Source organism: Osmerus mordax, chromosome 10 (assembly GCF_038355195.1).
Source record: "Osmerus mordax isolate fOsmMor3 chromosome 10, fOsmMor3.pri, whole genome shotgun sequence".
Taxonomy (NCBI): Eukaryota; Metazoa; Chordata; class Actinopteri; order Osmeriformes; family Osmeridae; genus Osmerus; species Osmerus mordax.
In genome coordinates this window covers 10634058-10660675 of record NC_090059.1, presented here as the reverse complement: position 1 = coordinate 10660675, position 26618 = coordinate 10634058, and the positions used below count along the sequence as shown (strand labels likewise).

Below are 26618 nucleotides of genomic sequence, written 5' to 3'. Positions count from 1 at the left end.
CAGGGCCCCGTGCCTCTCCCACCCCCCTCTCTGTATCTCCTCCCCTCCCTCCTCCCCCCCCCCTTCCTCCCCACCAGACCGCAGCCCCGCCCCGGGGCCCCCTCTGGGCTAACCGACCTCCAACGGCCCCCTTCCTGATCATAACACACGTGTGTGTGTGTGTGTATGTGTGTGTGTGTGTGTGTCTGCATTTGACTATGTCATGTCTTCTTTTGACTGTTAACCGTTTGTGGTCAGAGAAAGAGGTTGCCTCAGTTATCTACTCTAGTCAGGTGTGTGTGTGTGACAAGAGACTCTGACAACACTATGAAAGATACACACACCCAAAGGAATGCTTTAAACTTGTCTCACCAGAAGGCCTGGCCACTTCCGTGCTATATCTGAACCAACTGAATCTGTTCAGGTTGTGTTCCGGTTCTGTTGTCTGTGCAGCAGACACTGAGCCCTGCGTCGTAATCATTGAAGATTTGAATGTAGGAAAAGCCTGGAGCTTATCGGGATGTAATTGAATTCATAGACAGCATACGAGAGGGAGGGCTGAAGTGTGAACGCTGGCGTCTGGTAGACAGAGAGAGAGAGAGAGAGGGAGAGAGAGAGAGAGAGAGAGAGAGAGAGAGAGAGAGAGAGAGAGAGAGAGAGAGAGAGAGAGAGAGAGAGAGAGAGAGAGGGAGAGAGGAGCAGACGGGTGTGGGGAAGTGGAGGAGAGCACGGGGGGAAATGTGTGAGTATCAGATGAATTTGTCTCAGTGTTGCTCACCTTTGATGTCTCAGCTGTGTGTGAGTGTGTGTGTATGTGTATGTGTGTGTGTGTGTGCACTACAAATGATTGTTTTTAAGAACCCAAGCCAGGGAGCTCTAGTAGGCAAAATGCCAGCTGGCTTTAGTCCAGACAGTGGAGCATAGCCAGTACTGAGACAAGAGCCTGGCCACTATACACACACACACACACACATTTTCTCACTCTCTCTCATACACACCTGTCCTCTTTTCCCTCTCCCCCTCTCCCCCTGTGCTCTTGCCCGGCTTCCCTCTCTTTCTTCTGGTGTCTCATCTAACCAACTCAAAGCCCTCAAGTCCTCTTCACTCAGTCCTTCATCTTCTCCTCCTCTCCCTCATCTCCTCCACCCCCCTCTGGTCCCTCGCTCCCTTTCTTCTCCTCCACACAACTGATTGTAATCCCATCGATGACACTGGTATGTGCGCCCTCTTTTTTCAAAATCTCTCCCTCTGTTTCTTTCTCCTTTTCTGGGCTTCTTTGCGTGGAGCTGTTTGTTTTTTCCGTTGAGATACTGTGTTGGTATATATAATGCTGCATATTTATGGCATAGTTTATGGTATGTTTGTCGCCTTAGAGAAACATGAGTGGGAGATATTCAGCGCCACGTCTCAGTGTAGATGAGGAGTAGTGCTTCAGCATTCAGGGAGACGCTGGGGCGCCTGTGTTTTGGAGCACTGGAACATGGAAACTGGGCTGTGGCTAAACCTCCAGTCAGAAGTTTTTGTTAACATGCAGAAGGAAACTTCGGAAAATAAATCTGGTTTTACATCGTCCCCTCTCTCTCTCTCTCTCTCTCTCTCTCTCTCTCTCTCTCTCTCTCTCTCTCTCTCTCTCTCTCTCTCTCTCCTCTCTCTCTCTCTCGCACGCACTCTCTCCCTCTCGCTGTCTCTCTTTCTCCCTGTCGTTCTCTCCCTCTTTCCCTCCCTCCCTCGCTTCCTCTCCTTCTCTCTCCATTACCCTGGGACAGTTTCAGTTGAGACTTTTGGTTAATTGTTGCCATTTAGGTTCACTGGCTGTTAATAGGTTCCACACACAAACACACACACACATACACACACACGCACAGACACACACACATGCATCCAACAGCGTTGCGGGGGTGTTGGTGGTGTGTTTCCTGTGCTCTTCTGGAATGCGTAGGATGAGTTTTATAGAGTGCTGTTTACTTTGGCCACCACCGTTAAACCTTTAACGGCTGCCAATTAACGGGCCGGCAAGGACACTCTGTGGGGCAAGAAAGCAGCTGGATTAGGACACACATGCACACATACACTCACACACACCAAGCCTTTTGGTTTCTTAGTGCGTAGATGCTGTCCCTTTGACCCTGTCTGAGGTGTGTATGAGTCTGTGTATGTGTGAGGTGTGTATGAGTTTGTGTGTGTGTGTGTGTGTGTGTATGTGTGTGCACGCTGCATGACAGAGATGTTTGGTTTCCACATAAATATCCCACCGACCCCCGCTGAGGCCTCTTCTATCCCAGGATGCAGTTCAATGTCCTTGAAGACGAACGGCCATTTACCTCCCCCTGACCCCCTGGGAAGAACAGTGCATGTTTTTGTGTGTGTGTCGGTATGTGTGTGTGTGTTTTGGATTTAAATGGTTAGGGCAGCTCTATTTGTTTTGGATGTGGGTCCTTCAGAGAAAATTACAGACTTGTCTAGCAGAAAAAAACTCCATCCTTTTAAAACTCACCTCTTGTCACAAGTCTATGTGTTTGTTTGTGTGGGATTCAAAACTGGTCTATTATTTCAACTGAGAGTTTTTATTTTGTATGTATTTTACACAGTTTGTTCTATCATCATGAATCATTATCTTTTTACAATTACAAACAGCCTATAATAAAATTATATCCCCTCCCTCTCTCTCTCTCTCTCTCTCTCTCTCTCTCTCTCTCTCTCTCTCTTCTCTCTCTCTCTCTCTCTCTCAGGATATTCCCGGTATTCTGGAAGTCTGACCTCCCACTTTCTTCCCATGAGTCCACTGGATCACCATAGCAACGGAAATGTGCTCTACGGCCAGCACCGCTTCTATGAGAGTCAGAAAGGTGAGATATATGTAGAGAGAGAGATACTGGTAGGCTAGCTAACCAGTCTTTTGTAGGCTAGACTAATGTCAAGTCAATTTCTAGATACCCTTGGTACAACGTCAGAAAATATTGTTTTACTTTCATGCTAAAGTCAAAATCCCTGCTCTTTTTTCTCTTTTCCCTTCTTCCCTTCCTTCCTTCCTTCATTCCTTCCTCCCTCCTCCCTTCCTTCGTTCCTCTCAGATCATTTCTACCTGCGAGGCCTTCCTCCCCAGCCCCCTCTCCTCTCAACAAATCACAGCATCCCACCCCTAACCAGGACTGCCCCCGGCCACCCGCTGGGGTCCTGCGGTCGAGAAACAGACTCTGGGGGAGGAGCCGGAGGGGGAGGAGCCGGGGGAGGAGCCGGGGGAGGAGCCGGAGGAGGATCCCTCAAAAGCTCCAAAGAAGTCGGAGGGGGCGAAAAGCCGTCATCTGTCGCCAGGGAGAAGGACAGGTCCAGCAGCAAGGAGCGACACCAGGAGAGCAAAGACAGACACCCTCTTTATCATCACCCTCACCACCCTCATCATCCTCACCAGACCACCACTCCTCCCAGCCACCACCCTCACCCCCACCATGCCCTCCCTCATCACCTCACCTCCCTGGGGGGGGAGGAGGAACACAGACACAAGACCCCCAGCCAGCCAGTGGACTACAGAGACCACGTGGGCATCCATGGCAACGACCCCCCCAGCCAGAAACACTTGAGTACCTGTGCCCATGGAGGGGGTGATGTGGGGTCTGTCGCCAAGGGGGGGGCCCTGAGCAGCTGTGGTGGGGGCGCAGCTATGGCCAAACCCCCCCAGGCTGGCGCTGGAGGGGCAAGGAGGTGTTCGAAGGAGGGGGGTGTGAGTGGAGGGATGAGGATCAGTGAGACCCCTGCCTCCTCGGACTGCTTCAGGAGGGCGGCCATGTTGGGAGGCGCCCCTTCTTCCCACTCCATGGCCTCCTACTCCATGCCCCCTCCACACCCTCCTCCTCCACCTCCTCACCCCTTGCACATGGGCTCCACCGTGGGAGGAGGCTGGTTGCACCACCCCCACCCAGAACTCTACTGCCCCCCTCCCCCTGCTCCTCTCACCCTGGCTCCCTGTAGGGACGGAAGCTCCAGCCCTGGAGGTCCAGGGAGGGAGGCCAGGGTGACTGGCCCCACATACGTGCCCTCTGTAGGGCCTCTCGCTCTCGGAGACCCAGCTGGCCCTGACTGCCGTGGGGCTGGGGGAGGGGGAGGTAAGGACTCTAAGGGAGCAGACAAAAGTGGAGGAGGTCGAGGAGGAGCAGGGGAAGGCCCATCTGCTAACCAGCAGCTCCAGAACGGCAGCTGCCAGAGAAAGAACCAAAACCAGAATCTGCTTCAAAACCAGGCCCAGAACCAGACTTACCAGCAGCTTCAGGGCTATGGAAAGGCTGATAGACCACCTGACTGGAGCCACAACCACCAGGAGAACAACCACCCAAACCCCCAACCCCACCACCCTCACCCCGGCCCAGGGCCTCAGTCTGGGCCTCGCTCCTGCAGCCTGGAGACATCCTCCAGAGGAGATCTGGAGGTCATGGAGGTCTATCGACCCTCCCTGCCTCTAGAAGCCCAGGGACCTCACCCTGTCGCTGGGCATGGAGCCTCCAGGACAAGCTCCTATGCCAGCACCCCTCCTTTCAGAGACTGTTACCACTCAGGTCCTTCTGAGGGTAAAGGGGTGGCATCAGGCAGTGGGGGGGCACAAAAGGAGGGGCAGAAGGTTGCCAGGATACGGCACCAACAGCACAGCAGCCATGGCTCTGGGTCAGAAGGCCCAGGGTCTGATAAAGGGAAGGAAGGGGGGAGGCAGGGTCAGGGGGGGGAAGGGGGGGTGGTTTTGGGGTACGGTCAGATGCCCCCTTCGAACCAGTCCTGGGTGGGACGGGGGCAGCAGGAGGAGCACAAGAAGATGCCCCACCACCCAGAGAGTTACAGTGAAGTGAGGGGGGACACCAAGACTCAGAATCCCCCCCAGGACCAACCCCAGCCCCACCCCTCTTCCCGCTCCTCCCCTCACCCCATGGGCGAGGGCAACGCAATGAAGAACCTGATGAACTACAGCTCCCAGCAGCCCTTGCTGCTACCTCAGCGGAGCCCCTTTGGGGGCCTGGGCTGTCTGAAGCAGGGTGGGAACCGGATGGAGAGGGGGGAGCGAGGCGTCACTCCCCAGGATCCCCCCAAGCAGCCCCTTCCCCCACGCAGGGGTTCAGCCAGTGAAGGGGAGAGGGGGGAGAGAGGGGGGAGGGAGGCAGGGGAGGCACACGGGGAAGGGGAGGTGCGGCAGCCCCCAGTCGGTATAGCAGTGGCAGTAGCCAGACAGAGAGAGCCCCCTCAGCGCCCCCCGGACCCCCCTCCAGGACACAGCAGACAGGGCAGGGTGCTGCCCAGTGTGAAAGGTGAGAGGTGGTTTCATGTTTGTTTGGATTAGCTGTGAACATCAGTCACTTCTCTGAGTGTGTTTGATTTGCAGCACTGAGCACGGCTGAGAAACACGTTCATTTATGATTCATTAATAACATTTGTGTGGTGCTTGTTTTTGGTTCAATAAACTTTATTTTGCACAATTGTAATTCGAGAGCAACAGTATATAATTCTAATCTGTTTGGCATGTTGGCCAGGTTATAGAAAGCTGTGTTGCAAGGTTCTGGAATGCTGACAGGATTTGGAGGGTTGCCAAATATGCTGACATGATATCCCTCTTTGTGTGTCAGGTGTGTCTCGTTCAGTGTATCCGCTGGGCCGGGAGGCGGAGGAGCGGAAGAGAATGACAGAGGAACAGCTTAGCCTTCATCACCTGGACAGAGACCGGGAACTGCTCATCAGGTATGCTCACGTACAAACACCAACAGACCCACAGGAAGAACCTTCTTCTCTCTGTCCTTACAAGGCAAATTCACAGGAGCTTTAATATTATATTTTCCTCTCCATTTCGCTCTCCGTCTCTCTCCCTCACTATAGGGTTTTGCCTCAATCAATGTCCCCCCCCCCCCCGCTCCCGCCCTTGCTCTCTTTCTAGCTGTCTCTCTGATGTGGTTTGTGTGATGAGGTTTGATGCATTAAGGAGCCTGAAGATCTGCTGCTCTGTCTGATGGGCAAAGCACCTGTCTCTCATTATCTGACATCAAGACAAGACAAGGACCCTCCTACCTTTCAGTTCCTTGTGATCGTTGATGATAATGGAGATGATGATGATGATGATGAGATGTCATTGTCCTTGGCAGGGAAAACAAGGAGAGGGTGGAATTTGCCAGGATACATCCCTCCAGCAGTTGCCATGGTGACCTGACCTCTCACCTCCTCGTTGCTGGGGGGGCCAGCCAATTAGGCGCCGACCCTACAGCGCATACCCATCCAGCCCACCACCATTGGATGCAGCGGACAGGAAGTCCCTCCCTCTGGATGGGTCATTCCTACGGTGAGGAGAATTAATTAACAAAGGATTAGTTGAGGATTGGTTGATCAGCCGTGTCTAAATGTCACTTCTGACAAATACTTTTGCTGTGTGTTTATTCTATAAAGGATAACACATATTCATTAGTAACTCATTAACTCTAAATGTTCATACTATCCACCTCATGATGCCAATTAGAAGACATGTAATATTGATTGGTCAGCCGACCAGTTGATCTGCTCATCGATTGGTTCCTGATCGATTGAGCCATGGTTTGCTGTGTCTCCAGGCCTGAGTCATGCAGCGCTGCACCAGAGTTTGGGCCCAGGGTTCGGCCAGGGTCTCCCCAGCCCCCTGCAGTCTGTGCTCCCCCTGGGACAGGACCCCAACACACCCTTGGTAGTGCTGCCCAGTGAGCCTGGGACACACCACCCCTTGGGTAAGACCTTTAGATGCACACACACACACACACACACACACACACACGTATATGAAGAGTTACACATGTACACTCATACACACCCTACTTTGCACATTGAACTTCCACACTGTCTGTCTGTCTGGTCTGTCTGTCTGTCTGTCTTCCTCATCCTGTGACTGGGGCTGTGTCACTTCTCTGGATCCATATGAGCACCATGTGTTTATCACAGTGAAATGGTGTCTTAAGTCCCTCCGTTACTGGCTTGTTAATAGTTTGACCAAATGGAGCAGCAACTACCCAACCACAGCTGCTCAAACAATAGGATGTTCAAATAGTTGTCACGGGTGTGTTGGTGTGTGAGTGTGTGTTTATTAATGTCAGAGAGAAAAAGAGACATTCTCTGTCACTGTCGAGTGTGTGTGTGTGTCTCAAGTGAGTGTGTGTGCCCGCATGTGTGTCTGTGTTAACGCTGCTTTGCAAACAGGCTGTGAAATTTAATTATCTCCCTGCTCCCTTGCCTCGCTCCGTGGGAGTTCCTGCAGAGAGGGGAAGTGCATCCACTGAACCCTTCCCCAGGGAAACATTAGCCCACTCAGGCTAATCTCACAGAACAAAGGTTCCCAGCGACAAGGAAGCCAATGAGGGATGTGTGAGTGTGTGTGTTTTCTGTGTGTGTGTGGGTGTGGTGGTGTGTGTGTGTGTGTGTGTGTATGTGGAGGGGGGCACGGGCGTGCCTAACTTTGCATGTGTGTGTGTTCTTGGGGAGGGTGGGACTTGGAGGAAATGTGTGTCTTGCACATAAAGACGGAGCCATGAGCAAGGGAGAGATAAAGAGAAGGAGAGAAGCCAGCGAGGGGTGTGGGGGAGAGATGGCTAAACATGGTGGGCTGGGCCTACAACCTCAAGGTTAAGGCCAAACTGTTCCGAAAAACACTGCGGCTTTGTTTGTGCATGATATTCAGAGTAAGAGTACTATTCTTGGTCAAAATATCCCTCTATATGTCTCTCTTTTTTCCCTCCTTCCATTCCTCCCTCTCCAGACGTCATGGATCAGTCTGGACTGTGGTCTTCGGTCTACGGAGGCCGAGGCCCCTCCCCTCACCTACAGCATCACGCCGTGTACTCCCGCTCCCCGTTTCTACGGCAACAGGAGCTTTACGCCCTGCAGCATCAGCACCAACAGCAACGGGCAATTGAGCACATGCACCGTCACTCCCTCTCACAGGTAACACACACACACCTGACATCACACACACACCTGACATCACACACACAGACAGTACGTATGAAGACACACACGTCTGAACCCAGACCACACACAAGTGGGAAACGGATGCACACTACAGAAACACTTCACAATCTTCCCACCATGCAATTATGAAACTGTTTTGCACATTTGGATCAGTGTGGAAACACAGAGCACAAGTGAAATCCCAGTTGATATTCTCACTTCCTCTGGTTCTACATTGCTGCAACATTGCTGAGCCAGCCGTATCACTAACGTTTGGTTACAACAGGGTTTCAACACAAGCAGCTACGAGACTGAGTTTCTTAAGAACAGGAAAATACATTGCAGCCCAACGGTTTCAAGTCTGTTTTATGAGTGTGCCATCAGCCTTTCTTCTTCTGCTCTCTAACCTGTATTTTTCTCTTTCTTCGTCTCCCCTTTGATCTCTTTCATCTCTCCATTTATACCCCCCCCCACCCCTCCATCCACAGAGAAAGACAGAAGACCACCCCGTGATGGTGGACAACTCTCCTCACGAGTCCTCGCGGTCCTCCCGTGGCACCAAACCTTTCTCCCACACCCCTCCCCCCAAGACCTCAGTCTCCCCGGGGGGCTGTCCCAGCAGCCGCCAGTCGCCCTGCTACCACTCCCCGTCCAGGAGGCCACACCCCCAGAACCCTCTAAACCCCGCCCCCAGCCCTGCGGCCGCAGCTCCCCGTTCCCCGGCGCTCAGTCCCGCCCCCTCGCACCTGTTGAAGGGGCAGGAGCGAGGGGAGAGGGGGGAGGGGCAACCGCCTCAAGACTACCCACACTCCCTAGAACCAGGTAAGATTGGACTTACATTTTTTTACTTATCTGTTTTATAATTTTTGTTTTTTTGGGGGTTGGTTTAGGTGCACTTCAATGGGCAAATGTTAAGTGACATTACTTGTAAAAAGGGTTATACAGACACAATTTTAATTGATTTCATAACCCTGGAGTATCGAATGTGGATGAAAAATGTTGACGCATAGAGCGAGAGACTGAAAGAGAGAGGGAGAGAAACAGCCAGAGAGAGAGAGAGGGAGAGGGGTGGGAAGAGGAAGACCGAGAGAGAGGCGACAGAGACAGACGAAGACGAGGAGAGGTTTTCTTATCCCCGCTCTGCAGTGGAGGAGAGAGCAACATTCAAACATGTCATCAGTTCCCAAGGTTGGGGCCCGTACCAGTCTCCACACGGAGATAGAGAAAGACAGATCCACCGTGAGAGGCGGAGAGAGGGAGACAGAGATAGAGGAGAGAGACACATGGACAGGGGGGCAGAGTAGCGAGCAGAAGGGAAGAAAGGAAAAGCGTGTGAGCGGGTGCATGGGTAAAGAAGAGAGGGTAAGAATAAGGGGAGAAGAAGAAGAGAAGGGAAAAAGGGAGATACTGCCACAGAGATAAAGAAGCTTTGGTCTTTGATGCATGTTTCACTTTGATTTGGAAGAAAGCATTTGAAGCAGAGACAGACCCTTACTTAGTCGGTGTGTCCTTGAGTGTGTGTGCGAGTATGTGTGTGTGTGTGTGTGTGTGTGGGGGGGGGGGGGGGAATCAGGGACAGGAGACAGTGAGGGAGGTAACTCTTAAGGTCAGAGAGATTATGGACTCTTTATTTCTCACAGAATGATAGTGTATGTGTGTGTTTGTGTGTGCATGCAAACATTCTCTAGCATGTGGGGGAGGTCAGTCAGGCCCCCTTATCCTTCAGGGGTCCTTGAAAGGCAGCAGGCGGAAGGATATGCATTCATCTGGCGGTGTTGTCAGGGGGGCGGAGGGATATCATCAATAACACAGCTCTGGGGTGACAGAGCCGGCATTGCAATCACAGCCAGACAGCACTGTGTCATCAATATCCTACCTAGGCATGCACACACTGGTATATACAGTACATACAGTATATTGCACTCCCACACTTACGCACACACACCCAGACACTGCTATTTCTGCTGTACTGCTCAGTTTACACCACAACTGACCAATCACCATTACTCTTCTGTACCTAAATGAGGACAAGGAACAAGGAAGGAAACTATGATTGATTGTTTGACTTATTGGTTGATTAATTGTTTGGGCTGTTGATTTGTTGATGGATTATTTAACTTTTTCCCCCTTATTCCAGACCTGCCGCCGGTGTACACTTACCCTCCGATCACCGTGGGTTACAAGGCTGGCCCCTCCCCCCAGGAGGCCCAATTAGCTGGGCATGTCATCATGGAGGCGGAGCCAGCCGAGCCAGGTCACAAGTCCCACCCACTCGGTCGCCCAATCCGGGGTGTTTCTCAAGCGGAGGATGAGAAGGAGGAAGAGAAAGAATGTGAAGCTGTGGAGTCCAGAGAACAAATCAAAGGAGAGCATGAAGGAAAGAGAGCAGAGATGAGAGGTTTGACACCCGAGACTCCGGAGTCCTCCAGTGACACCAAGCCCCCGACAACAACAGTATCATGCCCCTCCCCGACCCCAGCCCTTTCACCATCCAAAACCCCTGTCCCTGCTCCAGCCTCCCCCCAAGACCTACACCAGGCCCAGGACACGGAGCCCTCTAGGGGCTGTCTGGACCGGCTATCCCACATGGAGGACACACAGCCAGGCCAGACGCAGAAGGAGGAGGACCGAAAGGAAGAGAGGGAGACGGGTGAACAGAGGGAGTCCCCCCCCTCTGAATGTACTGTCTCTGTGCCTCTGGAGCTGATAGGAGAGGAGGGGGAGAAACAGGAGGAGGAGAAAGACAATGAGGAGAAGGAGGAGGAGGAGGAGGAGAAGGGAAACCCCGCAGAAGGATGTGTGGATTTGATATCCCCCCCATCACCTGCCTCCCCCGGCCCCCCGCCTGCGGCCCCCGACACAGCGGCCCAGCTTCAGGGAGCCTGCATCTGGAGCCTGGAGCTCCTGATTGCCGCTGCCCTGTGTGCCACTAGAGATGCCCGCTACCCCCCAGCGCCTCCCACCTCCACCCCTCTCCAGCCCTCCACCCCGGCCCCTCACCTGGGCATGGAGATCCTGGGGGAGCTGGCCGATTTGGAGATACAGCAGAGGAACCGGGACAAGGAGAGGGAAGCGGGAGGTGAGTGTGTCCAAAAAAAAAACTTCAGACAGGCCGACACACACACACAGACACATCCCTGCTGACCGTCAAGCTTCCTTCCTCACTCCTGTTTTCATGTGAAGATGAGATGAAACACTGGGAGGGGGGAGGGAAGGAGAGAGAGAAGAGGGGCTGTGAAGGGGAGGGGGGAGGGAAGGAGAGAGAGAAGAGGGGCTGTGAAGGGGAGGGGGGAGGGAAGGAGAGAGAGAAGAGGGGCTGTGAAGGGGAGGGGGATTTGTATAGGCAGGGAGTTGTATATTCAGACAGATGAATGCGCAAAGAGATACACACACGCACACACACCCAAACACACACACACACATGTGCACACACACACACACAGTCTCACTCATCACTCCCCCAGGCTCTAGAGTGTTGCTTTGCTAATTAGTCTCTTTCGTTTAAAACACTTCTTCTTTAAATGTTCCTCTTTTCCACGCATCCCTCTGAGAGTGTGTTTATTTATGCCCGTGTGTGTGTGTGTGTGTGTGAATTTGTTTGTGTGTGTGTGTGTGTAAGCTGGTAAGTAATCCCAGATGAGTCTTTGTTCCCCTCCGTCAGTGTCTGTGTGTCTCTCCACCACACAGCCTCTGCTCTCCTCCTTTTGTCTGCCTCTCTCTTCCCTCGCTCCACTCTTCCCTCGCTCCTCTCCCAGAGATGTAATCTGCTGTGTAAATCCTGCTCTAGCAAGCCGCGCTGACGGAATTAATAAGTGTAAAAATCATAAGACGCTGAGCAGCTGTGTGTGTAAGCGTGTGTGTGTGTACGCGTGTGTGTGTGTGTGTACGTGTGTGCGTGTGGTACGCAATCCTAATGGGTGTGAAATGGATAAGGCCTGTTATGACAGAAAAGATATACTGTGGTCAGTAAATTATATCTATTGACCCAGCCCCCCCCCCCCCCCCCCCACCAAAGAAAAAAGGAACACACACTCACCCTCTTCTGTATATTCAGCTGTAGGAAAACAAGAACCTTGAGTTGGTATTTTAGTGTGTCTATTTTGCTACCACTCTATGTCTGAAAACCCCATCCTGAGGGGTCCGTTGTTGGCGTGTTGTGTTTAATTAACAGTAAATTCATCTGTGGATGAGTAGGCAGTCACAGCTTCCTATCAATCCAGCAGTGTTTCGTTCTACTTTGAGGTGTGTGAAAGGCATCTCCAGTTTAGTTTAGCCTTCATTTGTGCCTAATCAATCGGACTAGAATTATTGGAGTTATTAAATTGTATCAGTGTTGCACGTACTTAACCACATTGCTATCGTATTGCGATACTGTGTATTGTGACCTTTGTATGGTAATATCATGTGTGTGCCTGGGTGTGTGGTTGTGAAAGGAAGGGATCTATTGATTGTGGCCATCCTCAGGGATGCTATACTAGGCATGGTGATGTCAGTGGTGATGTCACCCAACCAGGGTAACCAGACCCCCTCATTGGTCCAGAGGTCTGATAGACGAGACGCCACTGACCTCTACAAATGAGGATAACTCTTTTTCACTCTCTCTCACTGTCTCTCTATTTATTTCTCAAATCCGGCATTATATATTTATTTTGTTCATTTGATTAACCCCAAGCTTACTTTTGTTTTGCCTCAATGCTTGTTCAACCTGTATGCCGTCCCCTAACTTTTTATTTGTCTGTCAAACACACACACAGACACACACACACTTACACTCAGAGGTTTTAATAATGTCAGTGTGTAGGCCTTTCAGCTCCAGTGCCAGTGTCTCAAAGGTGCTGTCGTAAAACCAGACACCACTTACTGACACGGCAGACACATACGCCCCTCTCTCCTCACTCCTTTTCTCTCTCCTTTTATCTCCTTCCATATCTCTCTCTTTCCCCCTCTCTCTCTCTCTCTCTTGCCTTTTCTCTCTCTCTCTCGCTCTTTCTCTCTATGCCCTAAAACCCGCATGTCTCAGTACCTCCCCCTTCTCATCTCTTTTCACTGTGTGTGCGTGTGTCTCTGTGTGTGCGCGTGTGTCTCTGTGTGTGCATGTGTCTGTGTGTGTGTGTGCGTGTGTTTCTCCTCTCCCTGTAGGGGAAATTGGATTGTGTCCATGTCCGTAATGAGGAGATGTAGAAGAATAAATAGATAGCTCAATAAACACTTTGCCTCTTATTGCTTCTCCTCCCCTTTCCCTCCATCCCTCCCTCTCTCTCACTTTGTCTCAAACACTTTCCCTCCCTTCCTTCTCTCTCTCTCACACACAAGCTGTCCAACCGTGTCTGCGCAGCTCAGCAAAAACAGCCTCTGTGTGTGTGTGTGTGTGTGTGTGTGTGTTTGTGTGTGTGTTTCATGAATATTCTGTCTGATCTGCTGGCTTGGTTGCGACAATGACAGAGTTAATGACAGTGATAGATGTAGAGACAGTGCTCTCCCTCTCTCTCCCGTCCACTCAACTGATGAGATATTGTGTGTGTGTGTGTGTGTGTGTTTGTGAGGAGAATTTGTCTCCGGCCCTAAATTTGAATCCACTCCATCAATTTACTTGACAAAACAAAGAATAAATCCCTAAACTCTCTCTCTCCCTCTCTCTCTCACAGGGGAGGATGTGTTGACCTTTGACCTGCAGAGCCTTGCCACCCTAGCGGTTGCTCGGGCCCTGGAGCTAGGGGGTGGGTCCACACCATCAGGGAAGGGACAACAGTGTCCAATCAGGAAGAGACTCAACCTGCGCAGGAAATGCAGCTGGACACCCCGCCCTGAGCCGGTAAACACATACACACGAACACACACACACACAAACACACACACACACACAAACACACATACATGAAACAGCTTTCACGCAAAATGCACAGCGTTAATCTGAACTGCAGCATGAAAGAGTCTTCAATGTGAAATTATGTTGTCATACGTTCTGTTGGGTAGGTGTGTCCAGTGAAGGCAGCCATGGAGACGATAGGAGGGGAAGAGCTAGCCATGCGGGTCCAGCTAGCTGAGATACAGCGACGCTACAAAGAGAAGCAGAGAGAGCTGGCCAAGCTGCAGAGAAAACACGACCACCAGTCAGTAACACACACACAGAACACAAGACACACACACACACAAAACCGACTTCCACGCAAACATGCACGTGTGTGTTGTAACCTCTCCTTCTTCTCATCAGGAAGGAGGAGACGTCTCGTAGTCCTGCCCGGCGGGGGCCTGGTCGTCCTCGGAAACGCAAGTCTACCCCCGGTCCCTCAGCCCCAGACGACTCAAAGAGACTTAGGTGTGTGTGTGTGTGTGTGTATACATGTTTGTGCATCACAGGCCTGGAATTTGTCAGTGTTAATTTCAACATTCTTTATGCTCTTGCTGAGTGGGCACTGATAGGAGAGACATTATACAAACTCACTCACTCACACACTCACTCACTCACTCACTCACTCACTCACACACTCACTCACACACAAACGCACATGCACACACACACGCACCATGAGGGTATCTGTCCCATGTTGTAAACCTGGAATGTTTCTAATTGAGAGGACTTAATAGATTAATCAGGCCAGATGAGGCTCTCATTAATCATCATTAATCACATTTAATCATATTTATCACTTCCATTGATTATGTCCTGACTCTGTCTAACCCCGGACCAGATTAATATAGCTGGACAAAGTCCCCATGTAAAGTTATCACAGTGATGAATGACTTACCACCCCCCGCCCTACACACACACTCATATCCCTAACGACTTGTACACACACACACACACACACACACACACACACACACACACACACTCACACACACACACATACACATGCATACATACACACACATACATACACACACATACACGCATACATACAGCTAACACCCATCGTCCCTCATACACTTTACACACACACACACACACTGATGTATGCAGGCACACACACACACACACATCCAGTGTTCAGTCCACCCAGTGATAAATGTGTTAAGTCTGTCAGTGCTCCACCTCTCCTAGTGTGCCTTGCTAAACTGATTAAAGAAACTCAAGGTTTATCACGGTTACTACAGTGATTAAACCACGCTAATGAAAACGACAACACAGACAGGCGTATGCAATCACATACACACACCCATACACACACACACTCTCTCTCTTTCTCTCTCTCAACAGACATACTACACAGTGACATTCTACAAAGAAAATATACACACACACACACACACACACCAGACCCCGGCACACCCTGTATGTGTTTAATTAGTTAAGCTGTCTGGTACGTGACTGAACACCTTTTTCTTTAGTTATTATGAAGTATCTGATCATGGATTCATCCTTGAGATGGAGAGAGGAAGGCAGGAAGGAAGCAAAGAAGAACAGAAATTGTGTGAATAATGAGAAACAGAGAGAGAAAGAAACATCTCACACCCACCCACACACACACACACAAACACACATACACACACACAAGCACACACAGCCCTCTTAGTAAAGATGTGACATGGGTCTAAAATCGGGGCTTAGTGGCTCTGCAAAGGTTGAAAGGTCAGGGATCAGCCGAGGAGGTCAGGAGGAGCTGGGGGAGGGGCGGGGCAAGAGGTTAGGGATTGTGGGTGTGGGGGTGAATGGACTGTAGGGAAGAGGTAGAGAGTTGGGTGAGGGGAGCAAGGGTGTGAGGTCTGTCCATGTGTGGAGGGGTGTTCGGCAGAGCAGAGGTCTTCCTTCTCCGACGTGAATGTGGGACCTTCTACTGCTATTGGTTCTTTACCTCCCACGGTGTCAACACACACACACACTCTCTCTCTCTTTCTCTTTCCACGCACTCCTTCACTCTTCTGTTCATTGTTTTGTCCGATTCCTTTCTTTCTTCTACTCCTCCCGCTTGATCAGTGCATCCTTCCCTCGCTATCCTCTCCTCTCTCCTCCCTCCTCCCCCCCCCCCACCTTCGTTTCATCCACTCCCCCCTCCTCTCCTTTGTGCCAGACACTCCTCTCTGGGCATATAGTATTCACCTGCATCAGACACCAGCTGCTCTCAGCATGTGTGTGTGTGTGTGTGCGCGCATGAAAGAGAAGAGCAGAGAGGGAAAGATGTGGGGCTATAGAAGGAGGGATGGAGGGAGCAGAGAGGGAGAAGGAGAGTTGTTCAATAGAGGTTAGTGTTTATTGATCCAACCCTGGAGCTCAGGTCAGTGGACAGAGACCCCTGAGACTGTTCCCTCTCTCTCCCTCTCTCTCTCTCTCTCTCTCTCTCTCTCTCTCTCTCTCTCTCTCTCTCTCTCTCTCTCTTCTCCCCTTTCTAGCTTCTCTTCTATTTTTTCTTTTCTGTTTCTCTTTTTTATAATTCATTTTTCTTCTCTTTCCCCCCCTCTTTCTCTTGTTGTTGTCTCACTTCCCCCTCTCTCTCCCCCTCTCTTTCTTTCTCCCCCCCTCTCTCTCCCCTCCTCACTCATATTCTTTCCTTGCTCTCGTCTACTCAATCTCTTAAGATCTCCTTCCCCTCCTCCCAAGGTGTTTCTGCAGAACTGTCTCTGTGTCTTCCGTCAGAGTGTACAGGAGGGAAATCCCGCCTCTCAAAGAGAGAGAGAGAGAGAGAGAGAGAGAGAGGGAGAGAGAGAGAGAGAGAGAGAGAGAGAGAGAGGGAGGGAGGGGGAGGGAGGGAGGGAGGGAGGGAGGGAGGGAGAGAGAGAGAGAGAGAGAGAGAGAGAGAGAGAGAGAGAGAGAGAAAGAGAGGGAGGGAAGGAAGGAGGGAGGGAGAGAGAGAGGCAGGCAGAAAGAGAAAAATTCGGAGGGTTATACAATGTCCCCTTCCTGTGATCGTTTTTCTCTTAAAAAAACGTTCTTATTCTTTTCTCTCTCTCTCTCTCTCCCTCCTTTCCTGTATTTTAGGACTGCACTTGAGGATGGAGTGGGTGTGGCCAAACAGAGGAAGAGGCTGACAAATCAGGTGTTCAGTGGTCTAAAGGCAAGGCGGCGTGGTCGCCCAAGCGCCCTGAGCTCCAGGCTGGTCCGGAGGGTCACCCAGCTGAAACAGAAGGCTGTGGCCCAGAGAGGTTCACCATCAGCGGGCATGCTGCGCCGCAGGGGTGCCCCTAGGGCTGGAGCCCGCTCAGAGAATCACATGCACGGAAGACAGAGTGTCACTGGTGAGAACACATATGAAGCCTTGAACATATGCACACACACATATGCACACACAAGCACAAACACACACACACTTATACACCACTCCAAACCTTTCAGCCGATCCAGCATCAGGCACCCAGCAGGACTGGACAGCCAATCAGGACATGAGGAGGAGAAGGGGGCGGAGGCCAAAGGTTCAGATGGGGGGAGCTCCGACCAGAGTGCTCCAAAGAGGGGGCGGGGTGTCTGAGAAGCTGGACGCGAACGAGGGAAAGAGCAACAGCGAGAGCTCTGCACAGGGTGAGTGTGTGTGTCTGTGTGTGAGTGTGTGTGTGTACATGGTGCACATGAAGTGGCTTACAGTATTCGACCGGGGTTTTATTGGAACAGCTGAGATGAAGACGAAGGTTGAGATTGAGATGACAGCGTGCGTCACGCTGTCGGTCGATCCGCGTGCGTCTGTGTGTGTGCATGTGCGTGCTGACATGTGTGTGCCTGTGTGTTTGCTGTACGTGTGTGCGAGCGTGCTTGTGACGCGTGAGCGTTGTGAGAGTGAGACGTCTCCCCGTCCCGGTGGGCTCCCCTCTCACTTTCCCCACTCGTCTGTCACGCCGTTAAAAAACGTTAACAACTCGCCACAGGCATGCGGCCCCCGAACCCACGGCGTAACGTGAGACCCGCTTGCACCTCTTTTAGAATGTCACACCCGTGTCCCCTACAACCACTCCAAAATCCCCTACACCCCCCTCCCCCCCCCCCCCCGCCCTCTCCACACCGCCCAACCTCGATAGCCCCCCCAGACAGAACTGTAATGAACACATTCAACTCACTCACAACTTAGCTGTCCCTGATTTCAAAGACTTTCGTTGGCCATTATGTGTGTGAGTGCATGTGTCAGTCTGGAGTGTCACTGCCTTTTCCTGTGGGTGTTTGTGTGTGTGCATGTCTGCATGTGTGTCTGTGTGTGTGTGTCTATGTGCCCAAGCAAGTGAGTGAAAGTGTTGACGAGAGCACCATGTAAGTGACAAGTGTGTCAGCGACGTGTCGACACCCGACCCCTCAGTCAGCCACACACAGCTGCCAATAAAGATCAGCGTGTGTGTGTGTGTGTGTGTGTGTTCATGTGACATTTGTTTCCCCAAACCGCACCAAGGGGACCAGACCTTGTTTACTGGGGATGATTCACAGTTAGCCCAGATTAACCCTGAGACAATGCTAGCTATGTGTGAAGCCCACACAGGTGAACACCTTGGATATAGATTGATATTTTGCTACAGTTTGTTCTCCGTCTCCATCAGATCAATGTTCAGACACTGAAATCCTTCATGTTTCAGAACATCTGTGGTAACTTGTGGTAGCATGTGACTAGAAACAGAGAGAGGAAGAGAGAGAGAGAGAGAGAGAGAGAGTCTTTGTGTGAGTGATCGCTAAGCTACTGCAGATGTCAATACCTTGTCAATACCGTCAGATGAAGCACAGATCTGGTAGAAAGGTTCAGATAGTTTCGGATGTATCACATCGATCACTGATCGCTTCCACAGAGGAGGAAGAGGAGGAGGACGGCAGCTACGACAGCGAAGTCGGCGCTGGTGACATCAAGAGGACTTCATCATCCTCCAAAGACTGGCCTCCAACCTCGGTCGCCATTGGTGTTTATGTGCCTTCACCCACAAAACTGCAAGCCAGTCAGAAAGCCAGAAGCAAGAGATCTGGATTTCAAGGTGAGAAATAATGGAACTTCCGGGACATGTTAGAGAAGATTCTACTCTGTTTCCAGTTTGTCATTGAAACTGTGTTCCTGTCCCAGGCATTGTGAGCATGCCCAGTTCAGACCTAAGGAGGAGGTCCCCCTATGAGCCTAGGCCCGGTGCTAAAGTGAGACGACACCCAGACCTCCAGGACCTCCAAGGGACCAGGAGAGCCTCTGTATCCAGCTGGGTGGCCCCTCTGGCAGGCTGCAGTCTCACTGACAGCAGGGGTCACCATGGATCTCTGACATCAGCCAACAGAATTAACAAGGAATCAGTGAAGAGGGGCGCCAGATTTCAAGGCATTCTGGGAAAGGTGAGGATTTTGGGAGGTCAAAAGTTGGAGGGCAGAAAGCAGGATGATAGGTACATGTTCTGTGATTGGTTGTCCTGTCGGCTGTCACAGAGTTCCCTCTCAGAAGAGATGACTAAATTCAAGGGTCGTGTCTGCTTGGATAAGGGGTGATTGAAATGTGCACATGTTTACATGGTACCTATGTGTGTATGCTGTGCACTGTTATTACTGTTAGTCATTTTGGACCTGCGTGTGTGTGTGCAGAGGAGAGCCTGCTGGTTAGAGACTGATGCCCTGAGAAAAGAGACCTCCAGAGGCAGGAGAAGCAGGGGCAAGCAGGTGAGGGGGGAAGGAGGGAAGAGAGGGGCAGGGGGGGAGGGGGCAGGAGGAGCAGGAGGGCCAGCTGAGGGGCAGGTGAGGGGCAGGAGGGAGGTGAGGTGGGGTAGAAGAGAGAGGAAAGGAGTTAATGAAGATTAGAGCGATCCCACCCCTTCGCCCCGGAAGCTATGAACCTGTAAGCACCAGGATGCCGGCCTTCTCAACCTAACCTGGGCTGAGCACCTGGCATCTGTTGGCTGATTCATGCTTCCTCTCTGTGTCAAAGGATACAATGATACTAGCTGAAACTCGTCCTGAGAGAATGTCGTAAACACACACGCACACGACCATACAACCTAGGAGAAAGACACTCGCACGCACACACACCCGTACCATCTTAGTGGTTTGAGTAATCTTCTGTAGCCTCTGGTGACGAAACTTCTGTCACTAAAATATATGATCTCTATCTATGGAAAACTCCCTAGATAAACACACACACACCATTCTTCCTGGTGTTTCGTTAGAAAGGCAAAATACAGGCAGAAACCTGTAGAACTAGCTAACTTTAATGGTCTGACAACTCATCAGTCATCATTAGATAAACTGGCTTAGACAGGAATGGACCAGGGCCTTGTGTGTACGTATGTGTGTGTGTGTGTGTGTGTGTGTGTATGTATGTGTGTGTGCGTGTATCTATGGAGTTTTCCACAGATACGGACCAAATATAACCAAATGACATAAGTTTTAAGTGTGTGTTTATCTTGTGAATCTTTCCTTCTGTGGGATAAAAAAAACCTAGTGTGTTAATCTCAACTAAATAGGTATATACAAATACTTCCTGTTTCCTGTCCAGACCAAGGGGCATGCGGTGAGTCGCCTGCTCGAGAGCTTCGCCGCTGACGAAGGCTTCCGATTGGATGAAGAGAGCAGCTTCTCTGAGGGGAGAGGAGGAGGAACTAGATCATGCGCTTCAAATGCACCGAGTACCAGGTAAAAGAGCACACACACACACACACACTAACACACATCATGTTTATGTGTCTATAACCACCCCCCTCCCATCTCTCCCCAGCCGTGCCAAACTGTGTCCTGAGCAGAGAGATGCTGGTAGATGGTCTGAAGGTGCTCATCTCGAAGGAGGATGAGCTGCTGTATGCTGCTGTGGTCCACACCTTGGACCTACCGGACATGTAAGTGTGTGTTTGTGCGCGTCTGTGCGTGTACTCCAACTCCCCCTCAAGATGTTTAACCCGAGTCCCCCTCTCTGATCCAGATTCAGTGTAGTTATTGATGGGGAGAGAGGAAACAGACCCAGGATCTACTCTCTGGAACAACTCCTGCAGGAAGCTGTGAGTCTCTCTCTCTCTCTCTCTCTCTCTCTCTCTCTCTCTCTCTCTCTCTCTCTCTCTCTCTCTCTCTCTCTCTCTCTCTCTCTCTCTCTCTGTCCTTCCCTCCCCCTCCCTCCTATCTCTCTCTCTCTGTCTCTCTCTCTCTCCTCTCTCTCTCTCTCTCTCTCTCTCTGTGTGGCAGTATGTGACCTGTCCTGAACTCACTGGTGTGTTGTGTGTTGTCCCAGGTGCTAGACGTGCGCCCTCAGACTGAGGTGATCCTGACTGCAGGGACGCGTGTCTGTGCCTACTGGAGTGAGCGCTCCCGCTGTCTCTACCCTGGATACGTCCACAGAGGTGACACACACACACATACATCCATGCACACACACACACACACTCACATTACATCCATGCACACGCACACACACTCACATACATCCATGCACACACACACAAGCACACACTGACCCTGGTCCATGTGTGTGTTAGGAGGGCCAGGTGAGGAGGAAAAGGAAGGGAGTGTGATGGTGGAGTTTGATGATGGAGACAGAGGAAGGATCTCTTTGCCCAACATTCGACTACTGCCCCCGGGCTACCAGATACACTGTGAGTACACCAGCACGGAGGCATGAAGGGGAGGATGGTCATCTTGATCATGGCACTGCAAAATCAGACACCATGAATCTGTTCCTAAGGTCTCTCTCTCTCTCTCTCTCTCTCTCTCTCTCTCTCTCTCTCTCTCTCTCTCCTCTCTCTCTCTCTCTCTCTCTCTATCTCTCTCTGTCTCTCTCTCAGGTGCGGAGCCCTCCCCAGCTCTCCTGGTCTCACCTGGTCGCCGGGGATACCAAAGTTCCAGCCAGGAGCGGAGAGACACACCCATCACAGAGAGTCTGGCCAATGGGGAGACAGGAGCAAGAAACCAGGAGAAGAGACCAGGTAAACGTTCAGGGAGCCCAAGACGACCAGAGTCCTAACACTGGAACATACCTAGCACCCCTCCCCAGTCAGCCAGCCAGACACGTGATGAGAAGGACTTTGTCAATACTGACTACTGACTACTGTCAACATGTGGTTAGGAGCAGGTTGGTCACACAAGTCGGTGTGTTTTGCGCTTCAGTTAGCTTTAGTCACTATAGCCTGAAGCCAAACTGCCACCTGGGTTGGACATACTGTTGGACCAGCTCTCTCTTCCTCTATCACACTCTATTTAGCTCTTTGTCTTTTCTTTCTTTGACGAGATCTCCTCCAGAAAAACAACAAGATGGTTGTTGTTATTAGAGACTGTTATTGGCTCACCTGACCCAGGAGGGAAGATGAAAGAGAGCTACAAAATAAACCTGTTCTCATCTGCTCTGTTCTTCCTCTCCCTCTCCAGTGGGCCGGCCCTAAGAAGATACGTTCAGAGACCAAGAACCCTGCATCGTCATCCGCAGACAACGCAACCAAAGGCAACACTTCCTCGTCGACCTGGTTGTCCTCAGTGAGCGCTAATGTCGCTAACAGGAAAAGACCTCCTGTGGACTTCTTCCTGTTTAATGGAACATCCAGGAAGTCCCAGCGTCGCATGAGGAGCGCGACCCTCGGGCTGTTCAATGCCCCGCCCTCACTCCCTGGCACCACCCACCCCTCCTCAAAGGCATCTTTAGCTCCTCCTCCTTCCAGGTGGATTCGTTCAGCAGCATTGCCAACAGTTACGCTACCTTCGGAAGCCGGCCGGTTACTACGGCGACACCCCTGGGCTGAGGGACCCCTCGACCGCTGGAGCAATGTCAGCCCCTTCCTCTTCCTCCTCCTCCGGCCAGGAAGTTGATGGAGCGGGACAGGAAACAGTTCATGGTAAAGCTGGACCACGAGGGTGTGACCTCACCCAAGACCAAGAACAGCAAGGCTCTCCTTCGCCTTGGGGGCAGGGGGAGCACTCCCTCACTCAGGTACATCCACCCCCCCATCCCCCCAAAGGAGGGGAAGAAGGGAGGACGAGGCGCGCGAGAGAGCGCAGGCTCCAGGGCTGAGGTCGTTCTGAAGGGAGCTCCGGCTCTAAGAAGGGCTGTGCCCTCGTCTGGTCTGGGTGGTCTGGGGGCCGAGTTTGGGCTGGATTACCCGAGCGACTGCCCCAGCTCCTACTCCGAGCTGGACGAAGATGACGACGAGGAAAGGTCAGGATGACGACGAGGAAGGTCAAGGCGACGAAAACGAACCACGGGCGGAGAGCTGCAGCTGCATCGCTCCGCGGCGGGCGTTTCCTCTCCCGCCTCTCCGTCTGCTCCTCGTCCACCTCCTCGTCCTCCTCCTCCTCGGGCTCCCTCTCGTCCTCCTCCTCCGTCTGCTCCTCCGACAACGACTCCTCCTACTCCTCAGACGAGGAGACGTCGTCCGTGCTCCTGCGCAGAGCTCTGCTCCAGCAGGACAAACACAAACACAGACACACGCTGACCCCTGACCCCCTCCCCCAAACCCGCCCCCTGCAGCCTCGGCACTGCCGCACGCCTACGTCACCAAAACAGCCGTGGCCGTCCAGGGGGTCAAAGGTCAGAGGGGAACGGATGGAGGACCGAAAGGAGTATGTATCCAAGGGCAAAAGCAACACTAGCCCAGCCAACCCCACAGCCAAAAGGAGCGCACACCCGCTGCCCCCCCAGGTCTCTGACAGCCATGGCGACCTCCAGAGCAAGCCACCCAAGGACCCCAAACGACAGAGGATGTCATCACCTGACCCCCGGCCCAACATGGCCGCCCACCTGCCCAATCGGCAGCTATGGAGCTGGTCAGGAGAGCCCACTCAGGTAAGGACATCGATCTCTGGCGTGTCTTTGACACACTGAGTCTGTGTTGACTTGTTAAAAGGTTATAAGGTCAAAGACCTCTACCGGAATGCATGACGTGAATCCCTGAGGTGTTGTGAGACTGAAATGCTTCCTCCCCCCCCCCCCCCCCCCCCGTTAGAGGCGCGGGTCTGAAGGGTAAGGCCCGGAAGCTGTTCTACAAAGCCATCGTGCGTGGCGGGGAGACGGTGCGCGTGGGGGACTGTGCCGTGTTCCTGTCCCCCGGGCGCCCCCAGCTGCCCTACGTGGGCAGGGTGGAGTCTCTCTGGAGTCATGGAGCGCCAGCATGGTGGTCAGGGTCAAGTGGTTCTACCACCCCCGAGGAGACGCGCCTGGGCAAGAGGCACCGCGACGGCAGGGTGAGGAGCAGGAAGCTGTCTGTCCATCAGCCCATCTGTCTGGGTGTCCATCTGTCAGTCCATCTGTCTGTCTCAGTTTAATGAGAGACGAAATATATAATGGACTATTAGTATAACAAGGCAACTGTAGAGTGAGATTGGAAGAGAAAACAAGATTGATAGTTGTCACACTGAGATGTTTCGGAATAATTTGCATGACTTAAACATTTGCATGTTTTTAGTATGTATTCCATTGCATCTAATCAACTATACAAATACAATTTGAATGGAATTGATTGGAATAACTAACTAAATAATCCATAATCTTTCCTCTCCACCCAGCATGCATTGTACCAGTCAAGCCACGAGGACGAGAACGACGTCCAGACCATCTCCCACCGCTGCCAGGTGGTCAGCAGGGATGAGTACCAACACCTGATGGCCGACGCAAGCCAGGGGGCGGGACCCAGGACCTCTTCTACCTGGCTGGAACCTACGACCCAACAACAGGCCAGCTGGTCAGCGCAGAGGGCGTGGCCATTGTGTCCTAGCAGAACTACAGAGGGTAAAAGAGAACCTTCAAGACAACTGCCCCCTTCCTCAACTTAGGCCTCCTTCTTACTCTTTGGTACGGAGAACAGCAGAGAAAGATGGATAAGATGAAGAGAAGGAAAGAGAGAGTGCGGCATTAGAGGGTATCTGTCACCAGCCATGGTGTTCTGTTAATGGGACAGGGAAAGGTCTGGTCCGAACCCAGAAGAACCTGGAGCAAAGAACCTGTCAGGTCCTGGTGTATTAGCCATGGTGTGGTCTGAGGAGGCCCTGTGCAGGTTGTTCTCTGTTGGGGTAGAACCCTAACCCCACCCTGTTGGAGTAGAACCCTAACCCTGCCCGGCCTTTGTGTGGATAGTGAACGCACCCTTCTAGAGTGTGCTGCACTGTAGGGTTCAGGGGAGTCGCTCTGGAAGACCTCTCAAGAAACAAGGACCACACCACTGCTGGAAACTGTCAGACTCCGAGAGAGGAAACCATGTATCTCCATGGATAGTCACTCCACTCCAGTCACTGAAAGAGCGAAAGAAACTGAGGGAGAGACTGGGAGAAGGAGAGAATGTGTCTCTCCACACTGGTTTAATGGTCTTAAAGGTCTCCCTGACCACAGTAGTTTTATTATTGTCATGACTGAGGAATCCCAACAGGACCAAAAAAACACAAAAAAAACACTGTAGTTCTGATGTGTGTGTGCTTGTGCGTATGAATGTGTGTGCTCAAGCACACTAAATGTAAAACGCCCTCAAAGTCTTTAAACACTTTAAAAAAGGTAGATCTTATGAATATTAGTTCATCAAATGATTTACAAAGAGTCTTCTCTGAGGAGGCAAAATGAATGATTTTCTCCAGTCAAGCCATACACCTCAATACCTCTCTCCAACCCTTCAATTCAGGTGCATTCATGAACAGGCGGATTGCTCCTTAACCTTTGTGTACAGCATAATGTTAAAACTGTAAATAATATACCTATATAATATAGACTAGGAGAGTTACTCTTGTTTCAAATTATAATTTTTTTTGGAGGGGGGGGGGCTTTTTCACTTAAGGGGAGGGTAAATGCCCTCTTTCCCTGCACTGAACAGGTTGTGTCTAAATGCCACAGGGAGAGGGAGGGAGTGTGGAGTGTAAATATGGTTGTACATACGTCAGGGCAGGACTGGACTGATAGTCGGGCTGTGGGGAGTGACTATGGGGGGAGGGAGAAGGGCTGTTTTTGTATGAAAAGTTGAAAACCTTTTTCTGTATGTGTGTGTGTGTGTGTGTGTGTGTGTGTGTGTGTGTGTGTGTGTGTGTGTGTGTGTGTGTAAAAGAGAGAGAGAGAGAAAGCGAGAGAGAGAAAGAACACCATTGTTTGACCTGTTTTTTATATCTCTCTTTTGGATTGATCATTATTTCTGTCATGTGATTTACTTGTGGGCATCACATGCTGAGAAGAAACAGAGTTTCTACTTGTCACTGGTCATTCTGTCTACCCGAGGAGTGTTCCTGGATGTAGACATTTATACGGCCTCAAAGACAAACCAAAGCTCTTCTGAGTTCACGTTTCAAAATTTTGGAATTGCAATATGTCAAACAGTTCAATCAAATCTGAATCTGGGAACTCATGCAATCATTGTCATATTGGTTGTCGGAAGTTCCTCTCGTGGATTGGAGACGTCTAACTGATGTTGTCAGGAGTGGTTTGGAAAACACTGTTGACACATTGTCAGCACGTCGCCTGGCAGATGCACTTGAAGGCTCCATGGTAACCGCCATGGCATCGCGTGACTGTGAAGGACAATCAGAGCCAATCAAAGAGGCCGATGTTGAGAGAAAAGAGAAAAAAGGATCAAATCAAATTGTGCTTCTTGTCACTTTTCTTCCTGCTTTGCCAAAAAATGTATGTCTTTTATCTATTTTGTATTTTATTTTGCCATTATCTGACTGGTATGCAAGCCTGTAATGACTGTCTGACTGTTGGTGTAGGGTTTGTAAAGTGAGAACATAATGCCTTTGTCATCTGACATTTACTTTTTTTACAACAATGTTGCTGTTACACTGCAAAGCAAAAGCTTTAAGATAACTCGAATGTGAAAATCCATTTAAATGTAACTTCATGGGTCTTTAACATATTTTTTTTTTAAACTGTATTTTCTTAAAGAAACACTGGATT

General features: G+C 51.2%; 2 protein-coding genes across 2 annotated transcripts in view; both read left to right on the top strand.

Moving 5' to 3' along the window:
* bahcc1b (BAH domain and coiled-coil containing 1b) overlaps positions 1–26612 on the top strand; it is a 36883-nt gene extending 10271 nt beyond the window's left edge. The window contains 32 exon segments of the mRNA XM_067244604.1: positions 2709–2825; positions 3051–4702; positions 4739–5264; positions 5580–5691; positions 6090–6283; positions 6549–6698; positions 7721–7905; positions 8400–8733; positions 10049–10990; positions 13557–13723; positions 13885–14021; positions 14123–14227; positions 16826–17082; positions 17180–17362; positions 18604–18783; positions 18870–19126; positions 20277–20365; positions 20367–20413; positions 20496–20613; positions 20697–20772; positions 21000–21108; positions 21244–21360; positions 21550–21690; positions 22130–22137; positions 22139–22358; positions 22361–22931; positions 22964–23560; positions 23698–23843; positions 23846–23892; positions 23894–23935; positions 24257–24353; positions 24356–26612. Of these exon segments, the coding sequence (XP_067100705.1) occupies positions 2709–2825; positions 3051–4702; positions 4739–5264; positions 5580–5691; positions 6090–6283; positions 6549–6698; positions 7721–7905; positions 8400–8733; positions 10049–10990; positions 13557–13723; positions 13885–14021; positions 14123–14227; positions 16826–17082; positions 17180–17362; positions 18604–18783; positions 18870–19126; positions 20277–20365; positions 20367–20413; positions 20496–20613; positions 20697–20772; positions 21000–21108; positions 21244–21360; positions 21550–21690; positions 22130–22137; positions 22139–22358; positions 22361–22931; positions 22964–23560; positions 23698–23843; positions 23846–23892; positions 23894–23935; positions 24257–24353; positions 24356–24465 (8033 nt within the window). The 3' untranslated portion in view covers positions 24466–26612.
* Positions 24716–26618, top strand: part of fscn2b (fascin actin-bundling protein 2b, retinal) — an 8818-nt gene continuing 6915 nt past the window's right edge. The window contains exon 1 of the mRNA XM_067245187.1: positions 24716–24760. Coding sequence (XP_067101288.1) covers positions 24716–24760 — 45 coding nt within the window. The remainder of the gene's footprint in view (positions 24761–26618) is intronic.